The sequence below is a fragment of the Numida meleagris genome, chromosome Z (assembly GCF_002078875.1).
Source record: "Numida meleagris isolate 19003 breed g44 Domestic line chromosome Z, NumMel1.0, whole genome shotgun sequence".
Lineage (NCBI taxonomy): Eukaryota > Metazoa > Chordata > Aves > Galliformes > Numididae > Numida > Numida meleagris.
The window spans coordinates 44,406,398-44,418,122 of record NC_034438.1 but is presented as its reverse complement, the minus strand read 5'-3'; the positions used below and the strand labels follow the sequence as shown (position 1 = coordinate 44,418,122).

The 11,725-nt window shown below is 38.0% G+C and overlaps 1 protein-coding gene across 2 annotated transcripts in view; it reads left to right on the top strand.

Annotated features, from left to right (window-relative positions):
* ROR2 (receptor tyrosine kinase like orphan receptor 2) overlaps positions 1–11,725 on the top strand; it is a 176,951-nt gene that overhangs the window by 132,531 nt on the left and 32,695 nt on the right. For both annotated transcript variants that reach the window (XM_021380706.1, XM_021380705.1), the window contains exons 3-4: positions 4,262–4,549; positions 5,501–5,531. In XM_021380706.1, coding sequence (XP_021236381.1) covers positions 4,262–4,549; positions 5,501–5,531 — 319 coding nt within the window. The remainder of the gene's footprint in view (positions 1–4,261; positions 4,550–5,500; positions 5,532–11,725) is intronic.

Below are 11,725 nucleotides of genomic sequence, written 5' to 3'. Positions count from 1 at the left end.
ATGTTAGGGGTAGTCCTGCTGGGCTTTGGAGACACCTCCAAGTGGGGAGAACCATCATCTCCACCACTGTCCAGCTGTTCCTGCAGAGCACTGTACCTGTTCTGCAGGGGCAGCTGAGGAAGGAGGGGAATCACCGGGCGGGTGCGCCTGCACCGCCGAGCAGGGACCTTTTACCATTGCACCCTGCCCCCCAGTTCATCACCGTTGTTAGGTGGGGGAGAGGACAGGGGGATCACTGCAGCAGGAACACTGCCTGCCTGCTGGTTCACCCCTGTTACCTGTTTGCAAGGCGGTAGGGGGTGGCATGCTTCGTGCAGGGCTGCAGCTGTCATCAAAGGACAAACAACTGAGAAGACTGCTTTGTATTTAGGAAAAAGATCTGTGCAAGAAATCAAGAGCCTTAGGCTTCTCCATCCCCTTTGAGCTAAGACTTGCTTCTCAGTGTATTTCCAGTCCTGATCTGCATGTGGAAGGAACCACTTTACTGGATTCCAGCCATCCACTGAGGTGTGATGGTGTGATACATGTCCCCTGAACTCTTCCACTTTTAGTAGTATTGCTGTATATATCTCTGGAAATAAATTCTCTGTATTTCAGCAACTTTCATCTTTGTTTTCCTTCAGTGTTCTGATATTATTTAAACCCAGAACATTTCGCAACTGTTTCATATTCTTCATAGATTACCTGTCAATTCTGTGAATACTTTATATTTATTACTGTATTCACAACACAGTAACTTTGAAAGTGGTGTCATCATCCTCGAGTTGTTCGTTATACTTCTAAATTTAGAGCATTGTTAATGTTGTTATTATGTAAGCTAAAGTATGTGGTTTTTTTTTTCCTGAAAAATTATGTCTATCTTATCAGAGATGGTGAATTAGAACCAAATGAAAATTTGAGTTACTTTAAAAAAAGAATGTGTTGGAAATACATAAAATTTTATTAATGTTCAAAATAAAATACCATCATGGAGGGCTGCTGAAAAAGTTGCACTGCGAAAGCTTAAGTTCTTTTAATTTTAAAAAGAGCTGAGAGTTAAATGAAGACAAACATGAAAATGGTGAAGAGGCAGAAATAAAGGAAAAGCAACTGGCTGAAGGAATGAAAATGCCATGTTTCTTTTTAAGCAAATGATAATATATATATTTCTAATGGTTTTGAAAACTGATGAGTCTGAGGAAATTAATCCAAAGAGTGTTCTGTATTTATGCAGTTTTGCAGGAAAAAAAAATCTTTTCTCGATTTTTTTCTTCTTGTATCTAGAGAATTATGGCTCAGATTTTCCATTATTTCTGTCAGTAATTGGACATTCTGTGAATTTGGGCAAGACACTTAAGCTCTCCTTTCTTTAGTTTCCACGTTTGGAAAATAATGTTAATAGTACTTTTCCATGTCATGAGACTCAACTGGATTGAGAATTTCTGAAGTAAGAAATTACAAATTGTTAGTAATTGCTACTCATAGAGATGATCATGAAGCTAGTTTCAAAATTAGTAATGCCTGATTGTTTTGTAAATCAATGTAGGGAGAAGGAAAAATGGCAATTAACAAAAAATAGAACTCAGAACTCTAATCAAAATTCTCTAAGCCAGAACCTGATCCAAAATATCTAAAGATATTTAGAAGTTGGTTTTAGAACCAACTTCAAAATCTCAGCTAAGATCTTAAAATAACAGAAGCAGAATGATCATTTTGTGTTGTCTTTATGACAAGCACAGCACATATGGTTTAAGACAAGACAATAACTTTGACATTCGAGTGCCAGAATAATATAAATAAAATGTAGAAAAATAGCGTGCATGTGGGGTCTCTGTGATAATTGTATCCTTTCATTCTTTATGTTTTTAGCTTAATGTTTGTTTTTGTTCATCTGACAGTGACTTGACGTCCTTATCATATGTGGGAAAAGTTTATATTCTTGCCAAAATGGGAAAAAAAGTCCTGTCATCTAAATTTAGATTTGCTGTGGGATTCTGCTTGATATATTTCTGTCAAATTTGTTTCCTTTTAAAATATGAAGGACTGCCAACCAAACAAAAGCATTTCAAAATATGAAAGAGTTTTCCAGCATTCATGTCAGTTGTTCCCCTAAGCTACTTTATTCATAGGATATATACAGTAAGACAGTATAGCGCAGTATGTAAGTGAAGCCGTATTATTCTCTCATAGCTTCTTGGCAGAACAGTTTTTACTCTGTTCAAGCAAAATAACTATAGTAATGGTTGTACATAATGTTAGAAACCATCAGAAAAGATAAATACAATTTAGAGTGTCTGCCTACAGCAGTGCAGAAATATCAGTTAGATGTTTTTTTCCCTTTGAAGTACTATAAGCATTCTAATAGCCAAGTGAAAAATGACTGATGGCAAAGGAAGACTTCTGCTAAATTTCCAAGGCCTTGGAGCAAATAAGACTATATTAAAAAAATAGTGTTTGTGTACCACAGAAAATTGCTAGCCATTCTAGTCAGGTTTTTGGGAAAAATGCTGTTTGAATATCTGTATCCAAAAGGAAATATTTTTTTTTATATTTTGACATCTACAAATTTAGTGATGCTTTTTGCATGTAGCAAACCCGAAACATTTTATAGAGGTTTTTTTCCTTTGTTTCATAGCCATTTCAGTATTAAAACAGGCCAATAAATCTGTTCAAATTTTTAAAATCTCTAGTTGTCTGCTGCATAACACAAAATACTGGATGCAATTTATATGGAGTACATGTCCTAGTGCCTTCATGTTTAATTTTCCTCGTCCTCTGTATTTGTCGGAGTGTACATTTACTTAGAGAGCTACACTGAATAAGTTTGCTTTCCCTATTGTTCAGGTCCTATTTTAGCCTGGGAACTAGTTCGTGTTTTTCTGAAACCATTGCATCAAAGTGGCATCCAACAGTATATGTGGTGTGCCATACATCACAAAAAGTAACTGCTAATTATCACCACAGAAATTAAATACGAAAAATGTTCTTAAGAATGTGGTTGGTAAAAAATTTCCACTTTGTTTGAAAGATCTGCATTTCAGGTTATCTAAAGTGGATGTCAAATAACAGGGCAGCTTTAGGAATGGCTGCTCACTCAATTACTTCAGATTCCGTAAGTAAAATACCAGACTTCAGTATCATTTCTTGAAGAGGACGTGAAGCTATAAAACAGCATGCTCCTAAGGATACTGACACAGGCAGTGGGTAGGTGTTGCTCTAATGCTCCCAAGCTTCTCCACAGAACTTTGAAGAGAACATAATTGCTTCAAAGCTCTGTAGGTTGAAATATTTATTACTTGATTTGTAATAACTGGATAATTTAAAACATTGCATAAAATAAAACTGGCAGGAGTAGTAATGAACTAAAGCCAAATTCTGATCTTTAGGAAATGGATTCAGTTACACTGACTTCAGGGGGAGTGCTTCCAATCGCAGTGGATTTGAATTAGTTCAAAAATCATTAGCATTGCTCTTGATGGTAATAGTTTTGTCCTGATTATTAATGGCATCTTACTCATAAATTTACATGAAATATTTTGTGTTGCTTAAGTTATATATCAAATTGCTTCCTGCAGTAACCCAAGTTTAATTGGAATAACAGCAAAGTTTAGTATTGACTTTGTCTTGAATTTGAAACAATTCTTGATGCTAATAATTAAATTTACTACCTGTTTTCAGCTGAATTAATTTAAACATAATATCCCTAGCTACTCTGAGCAGAAGACTCAACTCAGGTTAAGTCACGAAAAGCAAAATAGTTATAAATGTTTAAGCAAGCTATAAGCTGGCCATCAACACAAAAGCTGACCAATAGCACAAGAACGCTGTAGACTTTTCATATTCCTGTGTGTTAGGAACAAAAAGTGCAGTGAAGAAGCAGAAGAACCACAGTCACTGAGCTGTTTGTTTACAGTGCCTGAACACTACAGTGCCCCATCATCATGGAAAGCATCCTTTTTGCCTCTTTTACTTCTTAGTAATCAGTAGTGACTCCAAGCTAAGTGACTGTACCTTAGTGCTGGCTACATCTCAGAACCTTCTCCTTCACCTCCTTTGTATGTGTATATTCAGTCACCTCTGTGGGCACTGAGCTCTTCCTTGAGTTGATGCTCTCCTGGCCTTGTGTTGTTGTCTCCAGTCTTCTTCCACCCAACAGCATATACTTTTTTTAAGTATATACTTGAAAGAAAACTGTAACTCTTTCCGCGATCCACTCATAAAAATGTGCCTTTTATCCCAACCCAAGCAAAGTTTTAACTTTTCTGACCTTTTACCCTTTCAGGTTACTTTCTGACCTTTTTGGAACCAGTAAACAATATCACCATAGTCCAGGGGCAAACAGCAATCCTCCACTGCAAGGTAGCAGGAAATCCATCTCCAAATGTCAGATGGCTAAAAAATGATGCTCCAGTGGTTCAGGAGCCAAGGCGTATCATCATAAGAAAAACAGATTATGGTTCACGTCTGAGAATCCAAGATCTTGATACGACAGACACAGGATACTACCAGTGTGTGGCTTCTAATGGTATGAAGACAATAACAGCAACAGGAGTGTTGTTTGTGAGACTTGGTGAGTTCCTGGCTTTTATAATTGCTTAGACTGCATTATAGGCTGGGTATTAGTTCTCCCAATAGCATAACAAGAAATAAATTTGATGTTTTAAGAATTCTCAGTGTGAAAGAAAGTAAATAAAGCCATTGCCATGTGCCTCTTCCCCCGTAGAGAACTTGGTGGGTTGAACTTGGTACCCATTCACCAGTAATAAAAGAAAGTAAATAAAGATGGAAAAATCTTTAAATTTCTAGTGGAGAAAAAAGAAATACTGAACAGGTGGTGTTCAGTAGTGCTGAGCCCATCCTTGTGAAATACCATGTTTGTACTGCTCCGTGAAGCCTGGCCTCAAATTCTGCTCTTTGAGAGCTGGCGGTACACTACCCATTAAGAGGTACTTGCATTGACTGTTAGAGACTTGATCGTTCCATCTGGAAGCAAAGGTTTTATTTATTTTTCTTGAGTTTCTAATGCCATGAAAAAATAATTCAATACACAATTTCTTAAATTTTCCTCTGATTTTATAATGATAATGACTACTCACCAGTTTGTTTGTAGTGATTCATTAAGCAATGGCTATACGACCTTGTTCTCACTGTGACAAAGGTTAGGTGCATAACCTTGTTGTACTATAAACTGATAGGAATGCTTGGGTGGGGCTTAGTAAGGGGTAAGTGATGTGTCTTGATAACACATTGTCTTTTTAACAGCCTGTGTTTTTATGGCAGTAGATATTTTCCAACAGAAATAAAGTCCACACAGGTTGTTGCCAGAACAGACAGATGATTCACATGGTTTTCATTTGTGGTTTTGAAAATAGCCGTATGTAATTTTATGTCGGAACCTTGAGGCTTTTGTTTGAATCTTGTGACTAACTTTCCTTGAAGAGACAGTTTGCTATTGACTTTTTTAATGCAGTCGTCCTTGAGCCAAATTTGCAAGCAATTTTTGTTTGTTTTATATTTGCAGGTCCAACAAACAGCCCAAACCACAATCTTCAGTAAGTACATATTAGAAAATTGCTTAGTGTACTCTGACCAGTTTTATTCTGTAAGAATTTGTTTCGTAAACTCAGTAAACCCTGCTTTCAACCACAGCATATTTGCTAAAAATATCCAATATGACTGAAACCTCACAGAATGACTGAAAAGTTCTGATTGGGATAGCATTATGTTTCTGTGATTTTGAGTTTGATCAACTGTTAAAATGTTACTGAAAAATTTGTTTGCTTATTTCATACTTTGGACAATCAAAATATGACAGAGTCATGATGTTTGCACACTGTTTGTTTACAGGGCAAGTATAGGCTGGATGAGTGGTTAAAAATGAATGGATAAAATGCTTATGTTGCTGCGGTTGTAAATTTACCCATGTCTTACTATTACAGCTTGAAAAGTCAGATAAAACAAGATTAAAATCTTCTCTTTGAGCAATTAACCTCTATTTGTTAGGTGTCATTTTGACTTTAGTGGTGATTTGGTGATTTTTTCTTAGCTATTTCAGCTCGCTTGCAGATCCAGTTGTAAAGTTTAATATAGACCAGCTTGGTGCTTGCTTTATGTATTAGTTTTAATTTCAATAACATGTATTGTGTGGTTTCTTTAGATAGGGTCTGCAGCCTATCAATTAATGACATGAGAAATGCAGCATGAGACCTTTTCTGTGTTACTTGCATGAAGTTACCATTGGTGATGGAATAAAGCAAATTTGTAAAGACATATGGATGTTTTTCAGATGCACATTACTAAGCAGTGTTTGTGATTACTGAATTGCCAGTGATTTGGGTGGAAATACCTGACGTGGCTGCAGTGGTCTGACCACTATTCCATTCACTTTATATCTCAATGATTTAATAGTCTTACATATAGGGAAATAATACCACATTTTTTATTTTATATATGCGTACTACGTGTAAATGAATTTAGATAATTTTCACAAGGTTTCATATTTTTCTTAAAATTGATTGCTATCGTGGATTAAAAACACCTGTTCAAAACTGCATAACAAAAATGTAATAATTTTTCTAGTAACTGAAATCCTATGCTCTACAAAAGGAAAATTAGTGAGATGCCAGGAAACTGTCTGATCTTTTACGAGATGGAAAGGCAGAGACTGGGACAAGAGGTAGTGAACTAAAATACACATACTGAAGCACTGAACTTAAGTTCAAAGAACAGTATTGTCAAATGCAGCTGAAAAGCACTGAGATCTAAGAACAAGGTGAAATGCTGGGATCTAGGTTTTACATTAATTAATTTCATATTGTTAGAGAAATAGTTCATCTCATTTCTTTTGGTTTCCCTAGTATAGTATCTACCGACATCTTATCCTGCAGGGAACATTAGATCATTGCTACTTTACAAATAACTTTTTTTTTTTTAATAATCAACTTGTTATAGTGAAAAAAATAACTGCGTTATACAGATTTCTTAATTACATGTCTGCTAAAAGGGGAATTGAATTAATACTTCTTAGGTACCTTTCATTCCTACTTTACCTTATTTTTGATCAATTTATTATTCTTTTTTACAAGTTTTGAATGATAGGTTAAGATAAATAAATAGCTTTAAAAGATCCTATTATTTGGGAAAAACAATGGATATATCATATGAATTTGGAACTAGTTTGGCATTATGACACCTCTAAACTGGTCCTGAACTAATGGCATCAGTGTTGGACCTTGAAGCAGTAGCTTGCCATCTTGTTTTTAAGTGAGATGAAAAGTATAGTGCTGGTACATATTTTGCATATCCACTAAATGGAAGAGAGAGCTGAAGCTTGAGAAAAAGTGCCTGAGATCAGAGGTTGAGAGAGAAGTCTTGAGGGAATTAGCATACAAGGTGTAGGTGTGTGCAGCAATCGTAGATTTTTTCCCCATTGTATGACTGCTCCTATTTCAAATTTTTCGCACCTTCCTACTTAACCAGTTTCTGTAAAACTTTCCAAATGTCATATCCTCCCTTCTCACATTACTTTTCTTCCTATTTTCTCTTCCAGTGCCTTACACTTGTTCCCATGTTCCTCTGCTCCATGACTCCTGCCTAGCCCTGCAAATAAAATGCTGTAATTTAGGAGTGCTATTTTTCTTTTTTTTTTTTTTAACTGAATATATTTTTTTTAATTGTGCAAGTTAACTTATAAACCACAAAAAAGAATGATTATTGAAATACCTAGCTGCTTAGAAGGGGCTGATATAGAAAAATGGGTCTTTTGTTTGCTGGCTACACAACACAGTCTGGTGTTGAACCTCCCAAGAGCCATTTCTCCTGGCATTAATGCTTCCAAAAATACATGCTTCATTGAAAGTTCTGAAACCTAAAATCACTGTATCTTGGTTTAAAACAATACCTAATGAATTATTATGGGATAAAAACCTTTATCTATGTAAATAACATCTGGCAAGGTATTTTTATGTATCCCACGTGTTTTGCAATGGATTTTTTAGAAATTGTCTAAAAATTTGGAATTGCTGTAGATCAAATATACATTATGCAGTCATATTTAGCAGTGCAAAAAAGGGCCCTGACTTTCTTGTACTGAAGTTGAGAGAGTGTCTGAAGCCAAAGGCCTTACGCTAATGCTCTAATACATGTGGGGAGCAAATCAATTTGATCAGCTCCTTCAGTAGACATTTTTGATAATCCTGATTCTCAGCAAGTGTCTCTGATATCACCAGGGGTTCATTGGGTTCATCATGATTAAGCAGGGTAGACAGTTCCTCCCTCATATCTTCCTGTTTACTCTCCATTCTGTCCAGTCTTTCAGTTACTTTTGAAATTGCTGATCTATAAGCTTGTAGAGGGGCTAAACGTTGTTCAAAGTTAAGAAGTCTAAAAATCAGTTCAAATTAATGGAGTCTTCTTTGCTCTCTCTCATACTTTCCTGCTACTGTACTGGCGTACATTTCTGGTGCAGTTCTTGTGAATTTCTGCCACATACTTGGTGTACACCTGACTCTCTCAGGATCATGCTCTTGGTTTGGATTGTCAGGAATGAATGTGGCATCACGTAACATTTCCACCATGGTGCATTCTCTCAAATAGTGGATGCCTTTTTCCATAGTAGTCCTTTTCTTTGTCTCAGGCATCAGATCGTCTTTGAAGGGGTATTTTTCCTTTACAGCTAGTAACCCACTTCCAGAGGGTGAAGGCCTCATCCTGACATCTACTAATACCTCTGTCAGTGGCTGAGTCCTTAGCAATGCTTCCCAGTTGGCGAGCTTCTCTACTATCTAGTAACACACTGTTGGCCCCATTGTCCTAATATCAAAGTAACCAGGTGACATTTGGGTGCCATGAAAAATCTTTTCTCGAACCTTGAATTTCAGTCACTTTTGGAGGTTGGGTAGTAATGGTGACAATGTATTCCTCACCACCTTCTTCTCTTTTAGCCCTCCTTGGCATTGCCAGCCGTGATCTTGTTGAGGGCTCCTCCCATGGAAATAGGGGCCACTCCCTTGGATCTTTTTCCTCTACTTTCTCCTCTTCTCTTGTAGTATCTTGTTCCTCTACTTTCTCCTCCTCTTTCTTCCATTCTAAATGGGATGACATTCGTTTCAATTTCCATCCTCTTACAGGGGCAGCTGACATCGATTCTGGTGCCTCCTGTGATTGATCAGGTTGCTCAGTTTTGATGCTGTTTCTCTCCAGCTCGGCTCCGTGTCTGTCTCGTTCAGTTTGGAGGATGTCTCGTTCAGTTTGGAGGATGTCTTGTTGAGGTTGAAGTTTGACTCCTTCGGTTTGGAGACTGTCTAGTTTGGATTAGAGGGTGTCCCGCTCGGTTTGGAGGGTGATTAGTTTGGATTGGAGGGAGTCTTGCTCAGTTCGGAGGGTGTATCGCTCGTATTGGAAGGTGTCTTGTTCATTTTGGAGATTCTCTCTCTAGGATTTGAGATTCTCCCTCTCGGATTGGAGACATTCCTTCTCAGCTCGGAGACTGTCTTACTCAATCTAGAGATTCTGTTTCTCAGCAAGAAGACTCTCTTTCTGGACCTGGAGATTCTCCCTCTCAGCTCGGACTTTCCTGGAAACTCTCCCTTTTGGCTCACAGACTTTCTTGCTCAATTTCAGAGACTCTCTCCCTCTCAGGGGTAGTATTGAATAAGGCCCAATAAGCATAAGCCAGGCCCCAGCTAATTTGTGCCTCCTCAGATCTGCCTGAGCTGCAACATCCCTGTCTCAAATATCTGCTTAGGTTCTCAGGATCTTGCAAGTGTTCAGGAGTAAAGTTCCATGACATCAGTGATGCTCATCTCTCTGAAGTCTCTCCCAAGTCCCTCCACACTCTCTGCTACTCAGTATTCTCTAGCTTTGGGGAAGGCTTCCTCAAAATATTATAAGTACAAATACCAAGTGAGATGATGAGGAATATATTCAGGGAGATTGACAACGTGATCATTAAATGAGCATTTGAGAAACAAACAAGGGATTCAAAAGAGACTGGAAGCCTGTTTAAAAATCACGTGTCCTCTAAAGTTCGTAACTCCTTCTGGGATGTAATTTTCAATGTTCAAACCATTCCACATTGTATGCAGGCATCAGAGAGGTGTTTCCACCAGTGCTTCTAACTTTCTGTATATGCATACAGCTCCATAGAGCAGAGTGGCAGTCCTGATAAAGGTCCAGTACATTCTAAGTATTAAGAGGAGAAACATGATGGAATGCAATCTCTTGAAGAACAGTTTTACAAGACAAAGCGAATATATTTCGCCTCTTTACAAAAACAAGTTGGCATGGTTTGCCGAGTTCCCAGACGTTGGCAGTCCACACAGAATTCAAGGCCTGTAAACAAGGTAAGTTTTGTACCACAATTCTCTGCAAGTACAGAGTACAGAATGTTTTGCTTTTCCCAGCCAATGCACCAGGGAAAGGATAGAGAGATGGGCCTAAAAACTAAACAGCAGCAACGATCTGAGGAGAAACAAACTAATTTACTAAATAAGATATCAGAGTGCAAAATAACAAATTTAATACAATATAATTGAAATTGAAGCAAATAAATCAAATAAAATGAGAGAGAGTGTAAGAAATCCAAAAGGTCTTACTCTAATGCTGGTGGCGAGACAGCTGGGGAGAGAGACGCTGCCATGATGAGCAGAAGGGAAGAGAAGGGAGCAAGAAGGGACATCTCATGATATGTGAATAGTTTTTATCTTTCCCTCTGAATGGAAAACAGTAACAGAAGAGCGAACAGACCTCTGGGGAAATGTAGTTCTTGTTCTCTTCTGAGAACGAGGTACCCGGAACTATGCACAATCCATGGAACTGGAGCATTAACTCTTTAACTCCCAGTGCATTCCATGATGTTATGATGTGGAATACCGATAACAAAAGTCACAAAACCATGACAGACAGGGGTCGAAGGGACCCATGGTCCCAAACCCGGGGAAAAGGGTAAGGGGGGAGAGGAAAAAGGTAGGGAGATGGGCCTAGACGAAAAAAAAAAAACAGCAGAAATGAGCTAAGGGAAACGAGAAATTTACTAAATGTGATAGCAGAATAAGAGATAATACAATAAAATGCAATATAATTAGAATTGAAGCTAAGAAATCAAATAAAATGAGAGAGTGTCTGAAACCAAAGGCCTTGCTCTAATGCTGTAATTGAAACAGTTGGAGAGTACACATGCAAAGCAGGCAGAAAAAGTCTCATGGTTCCTAGTCAGTTTTATCTTTCCCTCTGAACAGAAAACAGAAACTGAATAATAAAGTCTTCTGGAAGCTGTAGTTCACTCTTCTGTGAACAGGTAACTGGAACTATTGACAATCCATGGAACTGCAGCAGTAACTCTTTAACTTGCAGTTCACTGCATGACGTTATAATGTGGAATACAGATCACAAGTCATATGACAGGGTGTTATGGTTTTGTGATTTTTTGTTGTCGGTATTCCACATCATTACATCATGTAAGGTACGGGCAGTTAAAGAGTTAATTCCCCGGTTACTGCAAACTACCTTTTTTGGTGTGGCCCTCTGAGGGGGAGGGGAGGAGGTGCACTCCCCAGGGGTCTTTGCGAGAGAGGGGGTGGTGAAGCCACGTGGGGGACGCGGGGTCTGTTCTTCCCAGCCCGGCGGAGAAAGCACGTGGTCCTCCTGCAGTTTACTGTGTAAGATTTTCAGCCTGTAAACCCTCTATCATAATTCTACTAGCCTCATTTTGATATACTTAGTAAAATTAGTTGTTCCTCCTCAGATC